Raw genomic sequence first — 18,336 nt, forward strand, 5'->3', positions numbered from 1 at the left:
TACCCAAAACAATCCAGGCTCACTCTTTAAGGAAAAAGTGATTGATGTCCCGGCAACAGAACCTTGAAACCGGCCCGTGGGGCGGTAGGCGTTGGCTTTCACCCGAAATTCTTTACTTTAGACACACACAGAGTACTTTGCAAAGGTAATTTGTAACGGGGATTAACACCTAAGTGCACACACGGCTCGGAAGCTAGAATGCTCCGATCATACGCCGACAACCTGTAGGCCCAAAATTGGCGCCCCTTTCGGTATTTCTTTATTCTTTAACAGAGGGAATAAAACCTGTGATCTCCTACGAGCTGCCCACACAATCTAGGCTAAGAAACACTTGTTCTGGCCCGATTTCGGCAGCATAACTGTACTAGGACGCTTCACAGTCAGTATCCCCACGCAATAGATGACTTTCCCGACGCATACGGACACTTTGCAAAACCTGGCGAGTATCTGCAGCACGCTGAATTCTCTGTTTTTTGCCCCGAAAATGCACCAGATCACCTGTATAGCGGTCCCCTCGCGTCCCCGAACCTCTTGGGGGTATTAGGGTCCGCTTAGGGCCGAAACCCTAAACCTGCAGAAATACACAGCAGGCTGGAATTCCCTGTTTTGGGCTCCGTTTCGCGTGCCGGTCGCATCTGTAGAAAGACCTCGAGCTCCCGCACCTGTAGGGCTACTTGCCCTTTGAATCGGATGAGATTTCTCACGTGAAACCTCTCCGAATTCACCTGTACGTGCGGGGAATTAGCCGCTAGCTAATCCGGTACCTGTGCAAGAGGCTCTTGCCTCGGCAATCGCGCATGAACCCACATAACTGTACATTGGTCAAATGAAAAGCCCACGAGAGGGGCATAACATACTGTTCATAGGGGGGAGAGAGAGCAGTGCGTAGCGTGCAGGGCATCACTCCTGGCACCGCACTGTACATAAGGGGGAAAGGAAGCACTCCATAGCTCTTAACTTGTGACAAAATGCAAAAGGAGGCCTCCCCTAGCATAAAATTCAGCGCCCATTTTTTTGCATGAGACAAGTTCATGAAAAACTGCCACTTGGCGCATTTACAAGCATTTGCCCGTTTAGGTTTGCCGCCTAAAAATCTCCCGATTGGTCGCCCAGTTGACTTCGCGGCAGAGTTGCAAAGTGTTCCCCTAGTCATAATGGAGGTAATGACGCGAACACATTTCACGGCCCAAAATAGCAGTTTCCTAAATTTTAGGAAATGATTCCGTTGGGTTCCCACTGGTCATCTGACCATCTATCCTTATTGGGACCGCATCCAAAAGTGCAATGTGGCCCAACTGTCGGGTACTTTCCGTTGGTAGTCACACCTTGACTTTAGGCCTTTATTGAGTTCACTCCCTAGTATCCACCAACTTGGTAAGTGCGATGGGGGGACCTATATGATCTTGCTTTGAGCCTAGACATCCTCTTACTATACGAATTCCAGTACCGACGACTTCCCGTTTGCGGGTGAAACTACTCTTCACATTGGCCATACAATGTCCGACCATTTGCTACTTCAAGAAGAGGGTCTCAAAAATAAAACAAAACCCATTGGAAAGAAACCAACAACTAAGTTAGCAGTTGCCACGTCCTCGTGACATAGTTAACATCTGCCACGTCCTTGTGACACCTCTAGTCTCGTAATGTAAGCAGAAGCCTCATCTACATACATACGGTAACATACCAAAGAATGTAGGAGATAGCGAGCATCCCTGCTTCACTCCAATAGTGGAGTGAACCAAGGTAGAGATCTCCTCTGGACTGCATACCTACCCCACAACTGATTTGTATAAAGCCATAATCCCCCATATGAGCTTTGTGGGTACCGCCATGGCCTGCAGTCGTCGCATCAATCTAGTATCAATGTTTTGCCGAAGTCCATAAAGCTACAATATATCTGTTTCCCATGTGACCTGCCCTCCTCGATAATGGCACGCAGAATCAGGATGTGGCCAAGAGTAGAGAAACCCCTCCTAAAACCTGCCTGTCCTGTTGCTCATATCCCTCTATCTCTGCCCATCTACTTAGTTGCTGCTCGAGATTGGATGCATACAACCGATCTAATGTGTGACCGATCATAATAGTACGGTAGTTCCCAGGCTCTATAGGGTCTCCTGCCTTTAGGATAGGCATGATAGTAGAAAAACTCCAAGTCTCAAGCAGACCCTCACACATAGCACGGTTAAACATCATACCTAGAAACTCTCACAATGGCTTTCCTTACCATCTCCTCTGCAAATAAAGCATATGCATGTGGGCATGGCTCTGGTGGGTCTGGAAGAGGTGGCTGCCCAGGGGTTGTATATAGGGATGCTGCATATCGGTCCCACACCTCCGGAGAAGTAATAGCTAGAGCGGGAGAGGACTTACGAAAAATCCGCCAAGCCTCTGCCGAATCCTGACTCAAATATAGCTAGTGTAACTCCTGCCCGAAGCAAGCAAGAAAGGCCCTCTTTTGCCGGCGTACTAAACGCCGGAAGGCAATACATGACTGTCTCTCTCTGTAAAACCGGCCCCGTAGGGTGGTAGACTTTGGCTTTCACCCTAAACTTTACTTTAAGCTTTAACACACAGAGAAACCTTGCAGAAGGAACCTGTAACGGGAATTAACACTTCAAAGCACACACGGCTCGGAAGCTGGAATGCTCCGAGCAGACGCCGACAATGTGTAGGCCCCAAAAATTGGCACCCCTTTCATTATGTCTTTATTCCTTTAGAGGGTAAAGTTACAAAACTAGAGTCTTGGGGATCTTCACACGTGTTCTAGCAACATTTTGGCAGCATAACGGCCCCAAAACTTGCCCTGAACAAATCCCCTTGCTGGAACTCGCTTCCAAAGACATAAACCCTCTGTTTTCAGCCCAAAAACAGCAACTACAGCTTGCTGTATTTACTGGTTTTTACCCTGTTTTCAGCCCTAAACAGTCCCGAAACTGTCCTCTAACAGTGGGGCACTGTTGCCAATGCTTCTGGCTGCAAAACATTCCAAAAACAGCGTATAACCAGCACTGGAAATGCACTTGTAAGGTGAGGTTATCACCCTCACCGTTGCTTGCTTTTGGAGTAGCAGTTAGCTACTCCTCTTCTTGCTCAAAGAGGCTCTTGCCTCGGCACAGAAGCATAAGACCACACAACTGTACATAGGTCAAATGAAGAGCCCTCTTGTGGGGCATCACGTTACTGCACGTAGGGGGGAGAGAGAGCAGTGTAGAGTGTGCAGGACATCACTTCTTGCACTACACTGTACATGAGAGGGAAAGCTTGCACACAATAGCTCTTAACCTGTGACAGGAGATGAAAAATGTGCTCCCTTGCTGATTTCTACTCGGCCCCTCCTCACATTTTTGGTAAATTGGCTAGAAAGTGCCACTTGGCACTCATGCATGCAATTTCCCTGCATTGGGCTTCCCGCTTAAAAATCTTTCAATTGGTGCATCAGTTGACTTAGCGGCAGAGTAATAAAATGTTCCCCTTGTCATTCTGAAGCTAATGACGCGAACAGATTTGTGGCCTAAAATAGCAGTACTGTAAATTATAGGAGATGCTTCCATGGCACTTCCACTGGTCATCTGACCATCTTTCACCACTAGACCACATCTAAAAATGCAATGTAGCCCAGTTCTTAGGTGATTTTCTCTGGGTGACCCCACCTTGTCACTGTGCCTCATTTGAGTTAGTTTCCTAGTTTCCACCAACTTATTAAGTGCGGCGAGGGTACCTAAATGACTTTGAACTGAGCCTAGATACCCTTTTACTACTCGAATTCCAGTGCCAACCAACTTCGCGTCTCCGGGTGAAACTACCGTTTCACATTGGCCATACAATGTCCAACCATTTGCAACTTCAAAAAGAGGGTCTCAAAAATTAAACGAAAATCATCGGAAAGAAACCAACAACTAAGGTTAGCAGTTGCCACGTCCTGTGACACTCTATAGCCGGGCTCTCAATTCTCTACAATTCTCATCATACCAACTGTTCTAGGGCATAGTCCTAGAACGACGTCTCTCCTCGGGTGTGTATGTGGATATGCCTCCCTAGCTGCATTCCGTAGAGTCTCTATCAAAATGTGGGTGAGCCCCTCCAAAGGTCGCCCTGGCTGCTTTGTGCATAGGCGTCTTTAAATCCTGTCCATGTAAACTGAGTTAGTCTCCGATGTCAAAAGGGCATGATCCACTCCTACTCTATTGGACCGAGGTCTAACTATGAAGTCCTTAATATGAAAGCTCGGCATGGCCATAATATAATCCATTGTGCTAGCCTTGTGACGATGTGGGAAATAGGTAAAGTTGGCGGCTACTGAAAATTTCTTCAAGCCATTAAGTATGGTTAACCCATGTGCAATGCCCATATCTACCAGTATCTCCCATACTCTGTACACTCTGTATCTAGTGAGTATCCCATGTCCATGGTGTCCAGCTTTGTAAACATCTCCTTGGAAGTATCATAGAAGATTGTATCATGGTTGCCCGTTTGGGCATTGAAGTCCCCCAAGAGAATGATATCTCCATCCCTAGAGAACTCCCATATGTCATCATTAAGTACAAAGAAAGGAGAGTCTCCTGTAGGTGACGAAGAAGTCGATGTACTTGGAGCAAAGTAGCATATGACAATATAAAAAAATTTGCCTGTGTCAGCCTTCAATCTCACCCGCATGTACCTGGTATGATCGTCTCTCTGAGCAATATGTACAAGCTGCTGCAAATCTTCCCTAGAAAGGAAACCCCCCCCCGGATCCTCTACTCCCATGCTCAGATCTGGCATCTACTCGATGAGATGTCTCCCATCTGTATCCAATCACATGTGGCATCACCTGACCCGGGGCCTAGTGAGTCTTTGAATAAAACACAAAGCCTCTATCTCTAAAGCTGTCCTCAAAGGCACCCACATCAAGCTTGAGAGATCCATTGTAGTTCCACACTGCTATTTTAAGTTTGGTCCCATAGGTCTCCAACCGTCATGTAGAGCGTCGCTCCACAATGACCACCTTCCCTTCCGTCATGTAGAGCGTTGTTCCTTCACTTCTTCCTTGACTTTATCTCGATCTTTGAGACATGTAACTCTCACATGTAAAGCACGTGAGCTTCTCCGTTGTTCCTCATCTAATGTCATGTTGATGATGGTTGGTGTGGAGGTTGATGCCTCCTTCCCTTTTCCTTTCTTGGCAACCTCTATCCACTTCTCCGATTCATCCATCCATCTTTTGTGTCTTGGTGATCACCTCCACCCATGTAGACGTCTTTGCTTCATGTTGCTTCTCATCCTCTTTGATCGCCTGCACTTGCTCCTCGATAACTTTGAGCTCTTTGATCATTGAGGGATGAATTTCTCCTCCTTCAAGTCCCCCTCTTGTGTGAACTTCAGCCAACTCTTTTCAAAGGGCCGATACCTCCCCTTTGAACGCGCCCGCAAGTCCTCTTTCTCCCCTTTCCATTTTCCCTCTTTGCTAGATTGCTTTTGAAGGAAACCTGCCTTTTCCTCCCTCCAACCTTCCATCTCCGCTTTCCACTCCATCTCTTTTTCCATCTATGTGAGTAGCTTGTGTGTGAGCATGAATGTCGCCTTCAATGTCATTATTGTTCGTGGCTCTATTCCTTCCTCATAGGTGTGCCACACAAAGTTACACGGAACAAGGGGCCGGAACGGTAAACCTAAAATATGTTGGATTCAACCTATATGTTGGTAGAGAGCCACACACACCCATTAGTCCAAGTAGAATCCTATTTAGACATGCGTTTCAATAATCCTTAAGGCTTACACGAGGGAGGGATGCCAGATGGCGCTTAAGATCGGAGAGTAAGCCTTGAGGGGTGTGATGGAGCTTGAGCCTCGAGGCTTGAACTTCAATAGAGGCTTGGAGCCTTGAGGCTCAAGGGAGAAGGAGAGGGAGAGGGTGAAGTTGAGAGCTTGAGACTTTGAGAGCGATTGTGCTTGAGGCTTGAACTCTGAAGTTTTTAGGGAGGGGGAGAGGGTGAGGTTGAGAGCTTTAGAGATAGGGTTTAAAGTCCCTCTTTATATAGAAGAGGATAGGAAGGACGCCCCGCCCCGCCCCCCCTCAAAAAAAAAAAAAATTAAATTAAAAAAAAAAAAGTTTAAAAGAGCTGCCTCAAACAATCATTTTTTCGAACTGGGCCGTTCCAAGGCCCGGTTTCAGATGTCATTCCGGTTATACCTGGGAAAGGAACAGCTTTCCGTTCTTGTTTCCATTCCGCGGCTTGGGAACATGTTCCGGGAACAGGAGGGCCCCATTCCGCCCGTTCCCTGTTACTGTGGTGCTACACCGTACATCCAATAAGGAGGGAGGGCTGTATGGCAGCTGAGCTGCAATTGGGGGGCGGGGGCCTACGGGTTGGACTAATGGGAGAGAGAGAAATGGCAGGCTAGGCAGCAGGGAGATATGGTGTGGACTGGCTGGTGGGCTGAGACGAGAGAGAGAGAGAGAGAGAGAGAGAGAGAGAGAGAGAGAGAGAGAGAGAGAGAGAGAGAGAGAGAGAGAGAAAGAAAGAAAGAAAGATTTTTAACGTCTATGTCAGGCCGAAATCGGCCTATGAGACAAATCAAATGTACATTGTGTGTATGTCATCCGTCTATCGGAAAGATAAATGAAACAAAATTGATACAAAACTGAACTGAATGTAGGTAGTGGAGTATCGGAGGAGGGATGGAGCTCTATCTCTAGGGGTATATGCATGTCTGTATGCTCAAGGTAGTACAATCATGAGAATGCATCAAGCTACCTAGCTCCATCCTGTACTAATGGGGGGATGTAAGATGTGGTACATGGGTGGGTCTGGTGCCAAGGCTACCCGGATGAAAGCTGTCGGGTCGGCCCTCATCTGAGCCACTCGCTCCTCAGTGGCACGGCGCTCCCGGGCTCGGATCTCCTCGATCTGTCGGTGGTGGGAGCTCGCGCCCCTGTAGCCTGTGACTCGTGGTCGTCGTCTAGCTCGGTTCACCTCCGCCTGTGGGAGTGTCACTCCCCTCTGAGTGTCTGGTGAGGGGGGGGCGGAAATCCTCTGAAAGAAGTCTGTGAGCTGCGACTGTCTCCCCTCTGTTTGTGTAGTTGTGTGTGGCTGTAGTAGTGTGTCCCGATGGCTCTGTATCTCTAGTAAGAAACGTCCGAGCTGTCTCTGATCTCGAGATTCCATGATCTCTCGGAGAGTGGGCTGTCCTCTAAATAGGGCCTCATACCTGCCTCTGATCTCAGTGTATGCTCTGCATCTACATACAAAGTGCTCCTCACTCTCCACCTCCTCTGTGCAGGCTCTGCAGATTCGCTCCCCCTTGGGAACACCAGTATGTCTCCCGATCTCAATCTCTAACCTGTGTGAAGCCACTCTCAGCTGACCAATCGCCACCCGTGAGCTATGTGGCATATATGTGTCCATGTAGCGTGGTCTCTGTATGAACCCCCCAGACAATATGGTGAGAAACTGGTCTCTGTAATCTGACATCCTCGTCCCCAAGCTAGGTGCCTCCCAGACTCTCCTAGTGTATAGCTGCCACAGATCCTGTCTCAATACCAAGTTCCTCTCACTGCGAGAGAGGTGAACATATGGTGAGTGGGGGTCGTACTGGAATGGTGGTAGGCTCTCCATGTCAAGACCGTGTCCCTCAAACCATGCTCTGACCTGTGAGTACCATGCTCTCTCATGCCCACTCTCTGATAGCTGTATAGCTGCCTCAAATGCTCTACGGGTAAGTCTGTCAGGAGGTAGCTCTCTCATCCTCTGGATGAAGCAAATTGTCTGGAATAGTGCCTCTACAACCATAGGTGGTGTGGCGAGCTCGGCTCTAATAATGTCATGTGGCATTGTCTTCTTGCTGCGGAGCAAGCGTGAGATCATATATACCTGTGGTCTCTCAAGCTGTGTCCACTGGTCAGCTGTCAATCCTGGTGCCCATACTGCCGCCGAGTACATCAAGGCCGGGGTGACTAAGGTGTCGAAAAGCCACCCCTTCGTGCGGGGCTCCTGAAAGTATGCCTGGTGGCACCTCCGCTCTAGCATGGCCAGAGCTGCATATCCTCGGGTGAGCCTGTCAACAGCAGCCTGCCTCATAGTGAAGGGTCCTGGTAGGCTGGTGAATGTGATGCCAAGGTAGACATAGGAGGTGACTACATCAACCTGTCCTCCTGCTGCTGTGAAGGTGGCGGCGCTCCTCACTGCACTGGATGTGTGAAAGATCATAACCTTGGTTTTGCCAAGGTTCACAGTCAACCCCCTGTGTGTGCTGAATTCGTCCAAGGCCTCAAGATGGCATTGCAAGCCCTCGGGTGACTCTGAAATCAACACAATATCATCAGCATATAACATGATGTGGACCGGAGTACCTGCCAAGTCGCTCCCCTCTCCCCCTGCTCGCAGTATGTAGTCGGAGATCTCGTCGATGTATAGCCCAAAGAGTGTCGGGGAGAGTGGGCATCCTTGCTTAACACCAATGGTGCTAGCAATGGTCTCTGAAAAACCGCCTGGGCAACGAACCCGACCCGTCACCCTCTCATAGAGAGCATATATGGCCCAAATCATCTCTGTTGGTACCCCAATGCTGTGAAGGCGCTGGAAGAGTCTCTCGCGTGGGACTGTGTCAAAGGCCTTGCGGAAGTCCACAAAGCAGCAGTAAAGCCTCTTCTTCCGCGCCTTTGCCCCATCAATGAGGCAGCGCAGAACGAAGATGTGGTCAATGGTGGAGAAAGCTCGTCTGAAACCTGCCTGGCCTGGAGCTCGTAAACCCTCGATCTCTGCGTAGCAGCTGAGCTGTGCCTCAAGTACTGCTCCATATAGCTTGGCCATCGTGTGGCCAATCATGATAGTCCTGTAGTTCCCTGGGTCCAGGGTGTCGCCAGATTTGTGGATAGGCACTATGGTGTGCTGTGTCCACTCCTCTGGGAAGCCCTCCCCTATAGCCCGGTTGAAGACATGTGCAATCAACGGGGCTATAGTGGAGGCCGCATAAATGATGTGCTCACTCTGTAATCCAGTATGGTCAGCTGATCGTCTGTGCTGCATGCGGCGTATGGCCCTCTCTACCATCTCTGCTGTAAAGAAGGAGGAGCACGTGGGGCGAGGCTCGTGTGGTTGTGGAATAGGAGGCTGCCCTGGCACTTCATAAAGTCGCTCTGCATAATCATGCCATATCTGTGGATCCTCAATAGCTGTAGTCGGACGTGGCTCGCGTAGGGTGCGCCATGCCGTCGCGCTTTCCATGCTCATGAATAGGCGGTATAGCTCAAGCTCCTGTGCCTCTTCGAATGCTCGCCGCTTTTGGCGTGTCAGCGTCTTCATATGCCGTCTGGCCTCTCTCTCTGTGATCTCTCCCAAGGCTCGCCGTGCATGGAGGCGTCGGTATAGCTCTCTGCACTCATCATCATACCAGCGGTTCTGAGGCATAGCCCCGGGGGGGGGAGTGCGTCCTGTGTGAGTGGTGTGTGGAAAAGAGCTAATAGCTGAAGTGTGGAGAACGGAAGAGATATGTGATGTGAGAACTGAGAGTGGTGTGGATGGGTGGAGGAGACATAGGCCATGTTCGACCTTGGCCGAGTAAATAGAGGCTAGCTCATGTGTGAAATGGATGGTGGTGTGTGGAGTGTGTGTTGTGGAGCTGTGTGTGATGGTATCTCCGGTGATGGAGAAAGAGAGGTATGTGTGGTCGGCTCCGATGGGTATGGGTGGAATGGTGAAGGATGTGATAAGGTGTGTAGCCTCCCTGGGTCCCAGAATATAGTCGACTGTACTCCCCCCTCCTTCTGCAACTCCATGTGGCATACAAGTCAGGCCCCCTGAGGTGGGCCACTGGACCATCCCGTTATAAATAACGAGACGGTGCTGGGAGCCAAGTCGAAGTAGATGTCGTCCGTAAGCTGTGACTGGAGCTCTGTCTGCTGTGTCTCTCATAGTAGCCTCCTCATCTAGAGTGTGTAGTGTCTCTGGGTCCTCATGGTCATATGTCTCACACTGCTCACTGCGTGTACGAGCATTGAAGTCTCCCATAAGGAAGACTTCACCCAGTGTGGAGTACTCCATAATCTCCTCCGTGAGGCATGCGTACGGTGACTCCTGCTCAATAGGGGCGAATCTGGAGCCTGTGGGAGCAAAGTAGCAAAGGGCAATGTAGACGATCCTGTCTCGTGAGAGCTCGAGGCGAATCCACATGTAGCGGGCCTGTGGGTCCCGGGCAACAATCTGTAGTCTGCTGTGAAGCCCCTGTCTAAAGAGTATGGCCACTCCTCCTGAGCCGCGAGTGGTGTGCTGGCGCATACATCCTCGATGTAGAGACTCCCACTGGAATCCATGTATCCGTGGTAACCCTCTCTCCTGGCTCTCGTGTGTCTCTGTAAGTAGAATGATGTCTCGACCTCTCATCACCTCCTCAAGTCTCTCTGGGTGTGTCCATAGGTCTCCATTGCAATTCCAAACCGTGACATGAATCTCCTCGTGTGTCCCACAGGCCGCGAGTCCCTATGCGATGGTCTTGCCATCAATGATAACCCTACCATCCCGATATACTGCCTTCTTCCCTTCTTTGCGGGCTTGGTGGACTCGAGGCATGCACGTGCGACGGTGATCTTGTTGCATCTTTGTGAGGTCATCATCAAGATAAATCGGGGGGCCGTCTATCCCTCTCAAGATGACCCTCTTTCGGAGGAAGGAAGTTCGAGACTCCTCGGAGGCGAATTGGAGGATGAGAGCTCTTTTCTTTGGATCTTTGCCGGCTCTCCAAACTCTGGAGAAAGGGATCTCTTCTTCCTTGTATCCCACTTTCTTGCATAAAGCTTTCCCATCGCTTTCGGGTGTAGACCCTTCTTCTTCTTTGATGCCGGTCACTCGCACATTGAGACGGCGAGCTTGTCGCATCCTGAACCAACCAACATTGTCAATGAATAACTGATGCATATACAATGGGGGCAATGGGTTGCATATATATCCACCTAAGCCTCCCCAGACTTGGAAGGGACCTCCCCCTCTGGGCCCTTTGGTGCATCGAAAAAAACCACCACCCTAAAGCCAAAATAAATAATGAGACCACATTGGGCAGTTCACTTGAGCCATCAGGTCACTGGATTGGGTGCACTTGGCCACATGGTTAAGTTCTGGGGCCTCACTTTTAAAAGGTGACACTATAAAATCAGGCATCTATCAGATTTGTGAGTTGCCCTACCTTGGGGCCACAAATCAAGAGCATGGAGAAAAAGAAAGCCCAGCGTTTTCCTAATAGGCATCTCCCTCATCTCACCTCTCCATTGGCGATCATCTGGCAGCCTTCCAACTGTCCTCTTCCTCTCGCATTTTGGGACAGCCAGTTGCTTTATCCATTGGGGGTCACCCTTGACCGTTTCCTTCATCTGTGTTTTGGAGGAAAATGCCATCAGTAGCCCATTGCCTGCCACGAGGCTCACCGTCAGCCCTACAGAGGTACTGCTGCTGTGCATTGCTTGCAAGTCTAGGACAGTCCCATCTCAGTCCACGGTTGGCCCATCTACTGGTCCAAATTTAGTGCTTCGTGGACTGTCCTATCTTGACGTAATTCCCTCATCATCCGCCCATCGTACGGCTGCAAATTCATGTGCATTGCAGGTATATATATGCAGCGTATATTCAGGAAAGTTTTCAGCCGAGGTTTTCCTCCCAACTGGTGCATCAGATCAGCCCTGAGCATCTCCTTTCGGTGGCCATTGGTTGCCCACATCGAGTGTAACGCTGACACCATCAAATCAACGCCCTGAAGGTGCTTCATCTTGAAGAGTTACCACAACTCAAGTCGAGTCTTGCATCATGTACATTCCATTTACACTATCTAAAGCAAATACGCCATCGGTAACCGTGTGGGGGGGCCTCGAGAGAGTTGGCCATCAATGCCTTTTCTCCTCTCTCTTGAGAGAGTTGGCCATCGATGCTCTCTCTCTCTCTCTCTATACCTCATCTATCTGACCTTTTTTCTCAAGTATTTAAAAGGAACCATCAGTAACGCAAAATTGCGTTCATTAACGCAAGGAAAGAACAAAGGATTGTAGACATGTGAATTCTCGGTTCTACCTATTCTCTCAAGTCCGTTGCATCTGGCACTATCACTTGTGTATGTGTGTGAGAGCGTGAAGACAGAGGGAGAGCTTCTGCACATCTTGTGCATCACTGTGAAGGAGAGGAAAAGTGTTCCTGTTGGTAAGAAAAGGGAAGCGCCAGAGTAAGAGAGAGGACTGTGTGAGTTAGAGAGAGGAGGTGAATTTGCTGCATTGCAGAGCCAGCGCAAGCGCAGCTTTCTTAAGGCTTGTGCAAAAATTCTCACGCTGCAAGTTTGAGCTGAAGTCCCTTTTATTAAAAAAAAAACTATTGTCCCCTTTTGCACTCACTTGGCCTCCTTTTTTAAAAAGCTTTTTAACCTTAGGATAAAAAGTAGCTTTACGGAGTCTTCAGCATCTTCCTCTTATCTGTCTCTACACCTTCCTGTGCCTAGTCTGTCTTCTTTAGCCAAAATTGTTATAAATTCCCTACATTATAGCTCCAATCTATATGCCTAGGTCCCTCTCACTCATCAAGGTCAATCAATCATAGTTACAGGGAATGGCCATTTTTAGGTCTCCATTCCCCATTCCCGTTCGAACATTCTGTTCCGAATCCCCGTTCCGTGTTTCACACGTGAGTATCCGTAACAGGGAATGACAATTCACGCTCGTTGCCGTTCCCATTCTGCGTTCCGGTTTCCTGTTCCCGGTAACTATGCAATCAATACATAGTATATGAGTGCAATATTTTGTATATTTATGAGATATCCAATAGCATCATTGCTGGGTTCTTTTGTCCAAGGATAAAACTTTGAATGCTACGCACGATGGTTTCAGAAAGTAGCATATAGTCAATCATACTACGTTCATTGTCCTTCCTATATGTAAAGCCATGAGCGCTTTTGCATAGTGATACACCATTTCAGTCTGGATTAGGGACACATGGTATGGCATTATGCACCTCCTCGGTGGTTCAAACTTCATACGTCATTCTTTCTATATGCCACCGTGATGTATAGCTAGCACTCATACTGCACTCTAGTTTCCTCTGGGAAAGGCCCATTCAGCATCCCCAAAGGTCTCTTGTACACAGTATATAGCTCCATTTTCAGAGAGAGAGAGAGAGAGAGAGAACGTTTGGCTATCTGCTGGCAGCTGGATCACACGATGACAATCGGAGCTCTCATAGGAGTGGGAGAGGTAATCTTCAAATTCGAAAAAGCATTGTGCCTGATGAGAACAATGTCTATATTTGCTCACAAACTTTTTTGTTTTTTCTGCTAGATTCGAGTCGGAAGCGACATAGAGGAGATGATGAGTATCATTCCTCTGAACGTTCTTACAGAGAATCAAATCGTGATTCAAGGCCCGTAAGTGGAATATTGCATTGGCCATTGATAAGTGTTATATGTGGTCCATTCTGTAATTTCTGTGTGTGATTGTTTATTGAGTTGGATTGTTTATTGAATATGTTGGATTTTGCAGGAGAAGAACCCACGGTTTAGAGAACGGCATGATTCAGATGAGGAAGAATCTTCCAAGCGTTAATATACATATGTCTTTGGATGTATTGTGGGCAAGAAAACAAACAGGAGAAATATCGTTATGTAGACACATAGATCTTGTGGAAGATGATGGTCAAGCAAAAATGGGATTAATGAAGGGCAAGGTTAACCAGATGCTGAAACTGAGAGAACTTTTTGGTGGAAGATTTGCTACTTTGACTCATGCTACAATGTTCCTTCCAAGTTAAAAGAGCCCCTATTTCATAAATACTAGGCGTGATTTGTGATGGATGAAGTACCACTTTTTAGTGTCTCGTAGAAAACGTCATCTAGAAATCTCCGTTTTATCTTGTTTGCAGTGTTTTTCTGCCAAAGATGGATTTGAAACAAGCATGCCATCTTGCGAAGACTGGATAGATAACTTTACTCGTCATCGAGGGGGAGGTCGTTATTTCAATGTTAAATGATTCAATTCAGCGGATGCTTATTGTAGTTTTCTACCCGTTAAATAGATTGCTACAGGACATTTTGTAAGGAGGATATTTCTTTAGAGTACTAGCAAAGGTGCTTTGTAGCTGCAGATATGTTTAAGCTGCAAAATTTAATGGCCAATACCTTAAATCATCATTTTAGGTTGAAAAATGATGAGCAAGAGTAAGGTTAATGTCAAGTTTTTTTTTTAGCCCATAGGCGAACTTTGGGGATATGTAGCACTTAAAGATGGATTTTAAAAATCCTCAAAGAACTCAAGTAAAATGGTCAGTTACCTACATTAAAGTGTCTCAAGACATAAAAGTGTCCCATTACCAACCTTGCGTCAAGGAGTCCATTGGCATATCTGAAGGAAAGACATCAGCATTGGTGGGCTGTGCATCTAGCAGTGCGGACACCTCGATAGACTAGATGAGTAGATGCACTCTTCAAATTTAAATTCGGTCTACTTGTAGCATGCTTGTCTAAAGTGAAACCTAGACTGATTAAACCTCTACTATCTTTTTTTTTTTGCACTTGCTACTGTTGAATGGCTTAGCTCAGATGGAAGAGTTTTCATTGTTGAGTAGGACGTGAAGCGACCAAATCTTTTGTCATGCCTTCTTGTTGCTGCTTTGGCGGACGTCCCTAGCAATTAGCGCGGATGAACAAGGGGTTTGCCTTGGTTCTTTTTGCAGAGTAGCGGTAACGTTTTCAACCAACCACTTTTTGCCACCTCATCCACGCATGTTCAAGTGGACGTGTGTGAAAGGGGTTATACGCAATATAGTTTACTATACAACGATGGTTAATTTTTTCAATCTAGCGCGAATCAAACCCATTCTAGTATAGCTAGCTAGTATAGTTTTATCAAGATTGTCAATTAGGTAAACTTTGTAGCTAGTAACACTATCTAATTATAACCTTCAAATTTGCATATATATGAAGGATTTTATATGTGAGCTTAAAGGTCATAATGGGGAGTCAAGCTTTTTCCTGTTTGTTGTTTTTATTACTTCATCATCATGTCCAAGATTCTTCTTAGTGAACTTTTATGTGCTATTGACATTCTCCATGGCTTCTCATGAATGTAAAGGCCCAAAGCAAACCAAAGAACATGTATATTGTGGCAATATTGAGCATTGAGATATATACTTTGATAATAGGTCAACAAAATGAAACAATTTTTTTTAAAAAAACCCAATTTTGTCTTTGAACAAACATGGCGAGTTTTGCCTATTCCTGTGGTATCAAAGCAGCCGAGGTGGCAAAAGCATAAGAGAACTACGTACTACGCGAGATATTTCGCTCTTTATGAGCTATGGCCACTTTATGTTCGAGCGGACAGTTTGTATTCATTTTGAGCATTCAAGAGATCTATAAATAAATATGTGCAAGAGGAAAATGCTCACTCTTGCACGGGGGGAGATTGCATCCAGTGTGTGTGTCTTTCTTTTCTCTTCTCACCTCTCCTCTCTCATTGTGTCTGTGTGACACTCCGCTAAGAGGTGCACTTGCACGTTCTCTTCCCCTCTCCCTCTCGCTCTCTGCCATTCACTTACTAATCTTGCTGTGGTTTCTATGTGTACATGATCATTTAGGTATGCGCGTCTGTTGATTTTGCAGGCCCTCTGTGCTCTGTTGTAGTGAGGCTTCAAAATTAGACAACAAAAATGTCTACCGAAAAAAAAAACATTACCCACTACCTCAAGTACCCTCCATAGCAATTTTGATAGAATAAAATTTATTCTACACGAATACTCACAATCAATCAATCATTGATTGGTTGATAACAGATATGGCTTTTGCATGACTTTTAAACGTTATAAATATATTTGTAGGGCTTAAAAGTTGTGGCACTTACATATTTGTGGAGATTTTCATGATTTTATTCTATTTAAATGACCCATCCTTATATTTTTCTAGTTGTTGATTACATTAAAAGTGGCTTAGCATTCGTACTTTTGTTTAGTCTATAATTTTTATATATTTTAAGATAACCCAATTGTCTATCTTGTATGACATCAATCAAATGATGATTTTACTGCTGACCTTCATTTTCAAGAACCTTTTTAGCATCTGACAATTCACAAGAGCAAATGTAGAACATAATGTGGCCCACCTACATTTTTTAGCTTAATGCATGTATACCATGGAGTACAAACAACATTAGAGAGAAGCAGCGAGATAAGTCCTGTCCTTTTAGTTCTCTTTTATTTTCAATTCCAAAATTCAAGTGATAATATACTACTGGCTACACTTCGCATTGTGCTTGGCTTGGTTGCTATCCAAGACATGGAACTTGTCCAAATGGATATGAACACATTATGTCTTCATGGGATGTAGATGAAGATGTCTACATGAAACAACTAAAGGGTCTCATATGTGAAACCCAAAAGCCAATGAGGGCAAAATTGGTTTGTAGACTTAAAAAGGTACTCTAAGGCCTCAAGCAAGGTTCAAGGCAATGGTATCAAAACTTTGACACGTCAGGTAGTCTCAAGGTTACATAAGAAGTCAAAAGGATCACTGCTTCTACACAAAGAGGTTGAACGATGGTTCTTTAATTTATTCATTTTTTAATCATCTTTAATGATGGTTCTTTAATCATCTTGATCTTGTATGTAGATGATATGCTTATTGTAGGCAAATCAATTGATGAGATCAATCAGTTGAAACATATGCTAAGCACTCAGTTTTCTATACAAGATTTGGGAAATGCCAATCACTTTCTTGGTATGTGTATCAAGAGAGACAAGCACTGTGGAGTTCTGGAATTATCTCAAGAAAAGTACATCCACAAAGTCATGCAATGTTTTAGTATGCAGGGGGGGAAGTCACTGAGTACCCCAATGCAAGCATACTCCAAACTTAGCAAAGAAGATTCTCCCAAGACAGTTGTTGAGAAAGAGGAAATGGCAAAAGTACCATATTCTTCAATAGTTGGCAGTTTGATGTACGCTATGGTAGCCACAAGACCAGACATTGCACATGCAGTCGGAGTGGTTAGTAGGTACATGGAAAACCCTGGCAAGAATCATTGGGAAGCAGTGAAGAAAATACTCAGATACTTGAAGGGTATAGCTAGCAAGTGTTTACGCTTTGAAAACAGCGATGCATCTATTGTAGGTTACACGGATGCAAATTATGCAGGTTGTGTGGATTGTAGAAGATCCACATCTAGCTAAGTGTTCATGTTTGCTAGAGAAGCTATCACTTGGAGATCGTGTCTCCAAGACTACACGTCTTCATCTACCACTGAGGCAGACTATGTTGTTGCATTTGACGCAAGCAAGGAAGCCATATGGTTAGCTCGTCTAGTGGGAGATTTGGGCATTCACGAGGTTCCAGTACTGCATTGTGAGAGTGCCATTGCTTTGGCAAAGAATCCGATGGTTCACTCAAAGTCAAAACACATAGAGGTGAGATACCATGTCATACGAGATGCATTGGCTAGCAAGCGCATCGAGCTTGTCAAGGTTCACGCTGATGACAACCCCACAGATGCTCTCACAAAGAGCCTAGCCCTAGAGCGATTTATACATTTCATAGTTCACTTGTGGATGTAGGATGAAGCCTAGGTGATGCTTCATCAACTTTGTATATATTAACTATATTGATGCCACTATTGGCCACCATGACCTTCAAGTGGGAGGTTGTTGGGATGTAGGCCAAGTGGCCCTAGGAAACAACCCTTACTTTATTTCTCCCTAATCAATATAGGGAGAGAGAGTGAAAGAGTCGACTCTCTCTCACTTTCCTCTCCACTAACCCAAACTCTATGTGCTTCATCACCTTCCCCAATTCTCTTCTCCCCTCTCTTGCATGCTTCCCTCTCTTGCACACTTTGTAGCAGCACCCATCACCTGTAGTCCAAAAGAACAAGGGAGACAGATACGTTGCAGAGAATCTCGGCAAGGGCAAGTCGACCATCTCAAATCACATGAGCTCATGTGAGTGGAATTAATGAAAATGAGTAAAAGAGTCATGTCTTCTAAAACAATGTCTGACGATATTCTATGTTGTTGCAAAATTGCTTGCGTTTAGTTTGTTAGGTATATTTGCAAAGAGAGCCACTTAAAAGGAATTAAATAGAATAAGCATTTATCAAACCGAGCATATTAAACTGTGGAATTGTCGTATAAGCAGATGTTGTAAGAGGTGTTGTATAATGTGGTGATCTTAGGGTAACATGACTACTAGGGTGGTGCATGGCATTTAGGCCTATAGAGAGAGAACCGACTGATCAAAGAAAAATGCTTTTGTGAGGTATATGTTAATAGAGTAAATTGAGAAATTACGTACTTGGAGGTTCTTTGAAGCTAGGAATCAAACTTATATGCAAGCCATTTAATTGGAATTTGT

At 46.0% G+C, this 18,336-nt stretch overlaps 1 protein-coding gene across 1 annotated transcript in view; it reads left to right on the forward strand.

Annotated features, from left to right (window-relative positions):
* CBP20 (CAP-binding protein 20) overlaps positions 1-13,787 on the forward strand; it is a 115,189-nt gene extending 101,402 nt beyond the window's left edge. Inside the window, exons 6-8 of the mRNA XM_086518332.1 lie at positions 13,151-13,195; positions 13,280-13,365; positions 13,481-13,787. Coding sequence (XP_086374458.1) covers positions 13,151-13,195; positions 13,280-13,365; positions 13,481-13,543 — 194 coding nt within the window. The 3' untranslated portion in view covers positions 13,544-13,787. The remainder of the gene's footprint in view (positions 1-13,150; positions 13,196-13,279; positions 13,366-13,480) is intronic.
* The last annotated feature ends 4,549 nt before the right edge of the window (positions 13,788-18,336 follow it).

Source organism: Adiantum capillus-veneris, chromosome 1 (assembly GCF_014529385.1).
Source record: "Adiantum capillus-veneris isolate H3 chromosome 1, ASM1452938v2, whole genome shotgun sequence".
Taxonomy (NCBI): domain Eukaryota; kingdom Viridiplantae; phylum Streptophyta; class Polypodiopsida; order Polypodiales; family Pteridaceae; genus Adiantum; species Adiantum capillus-veneris.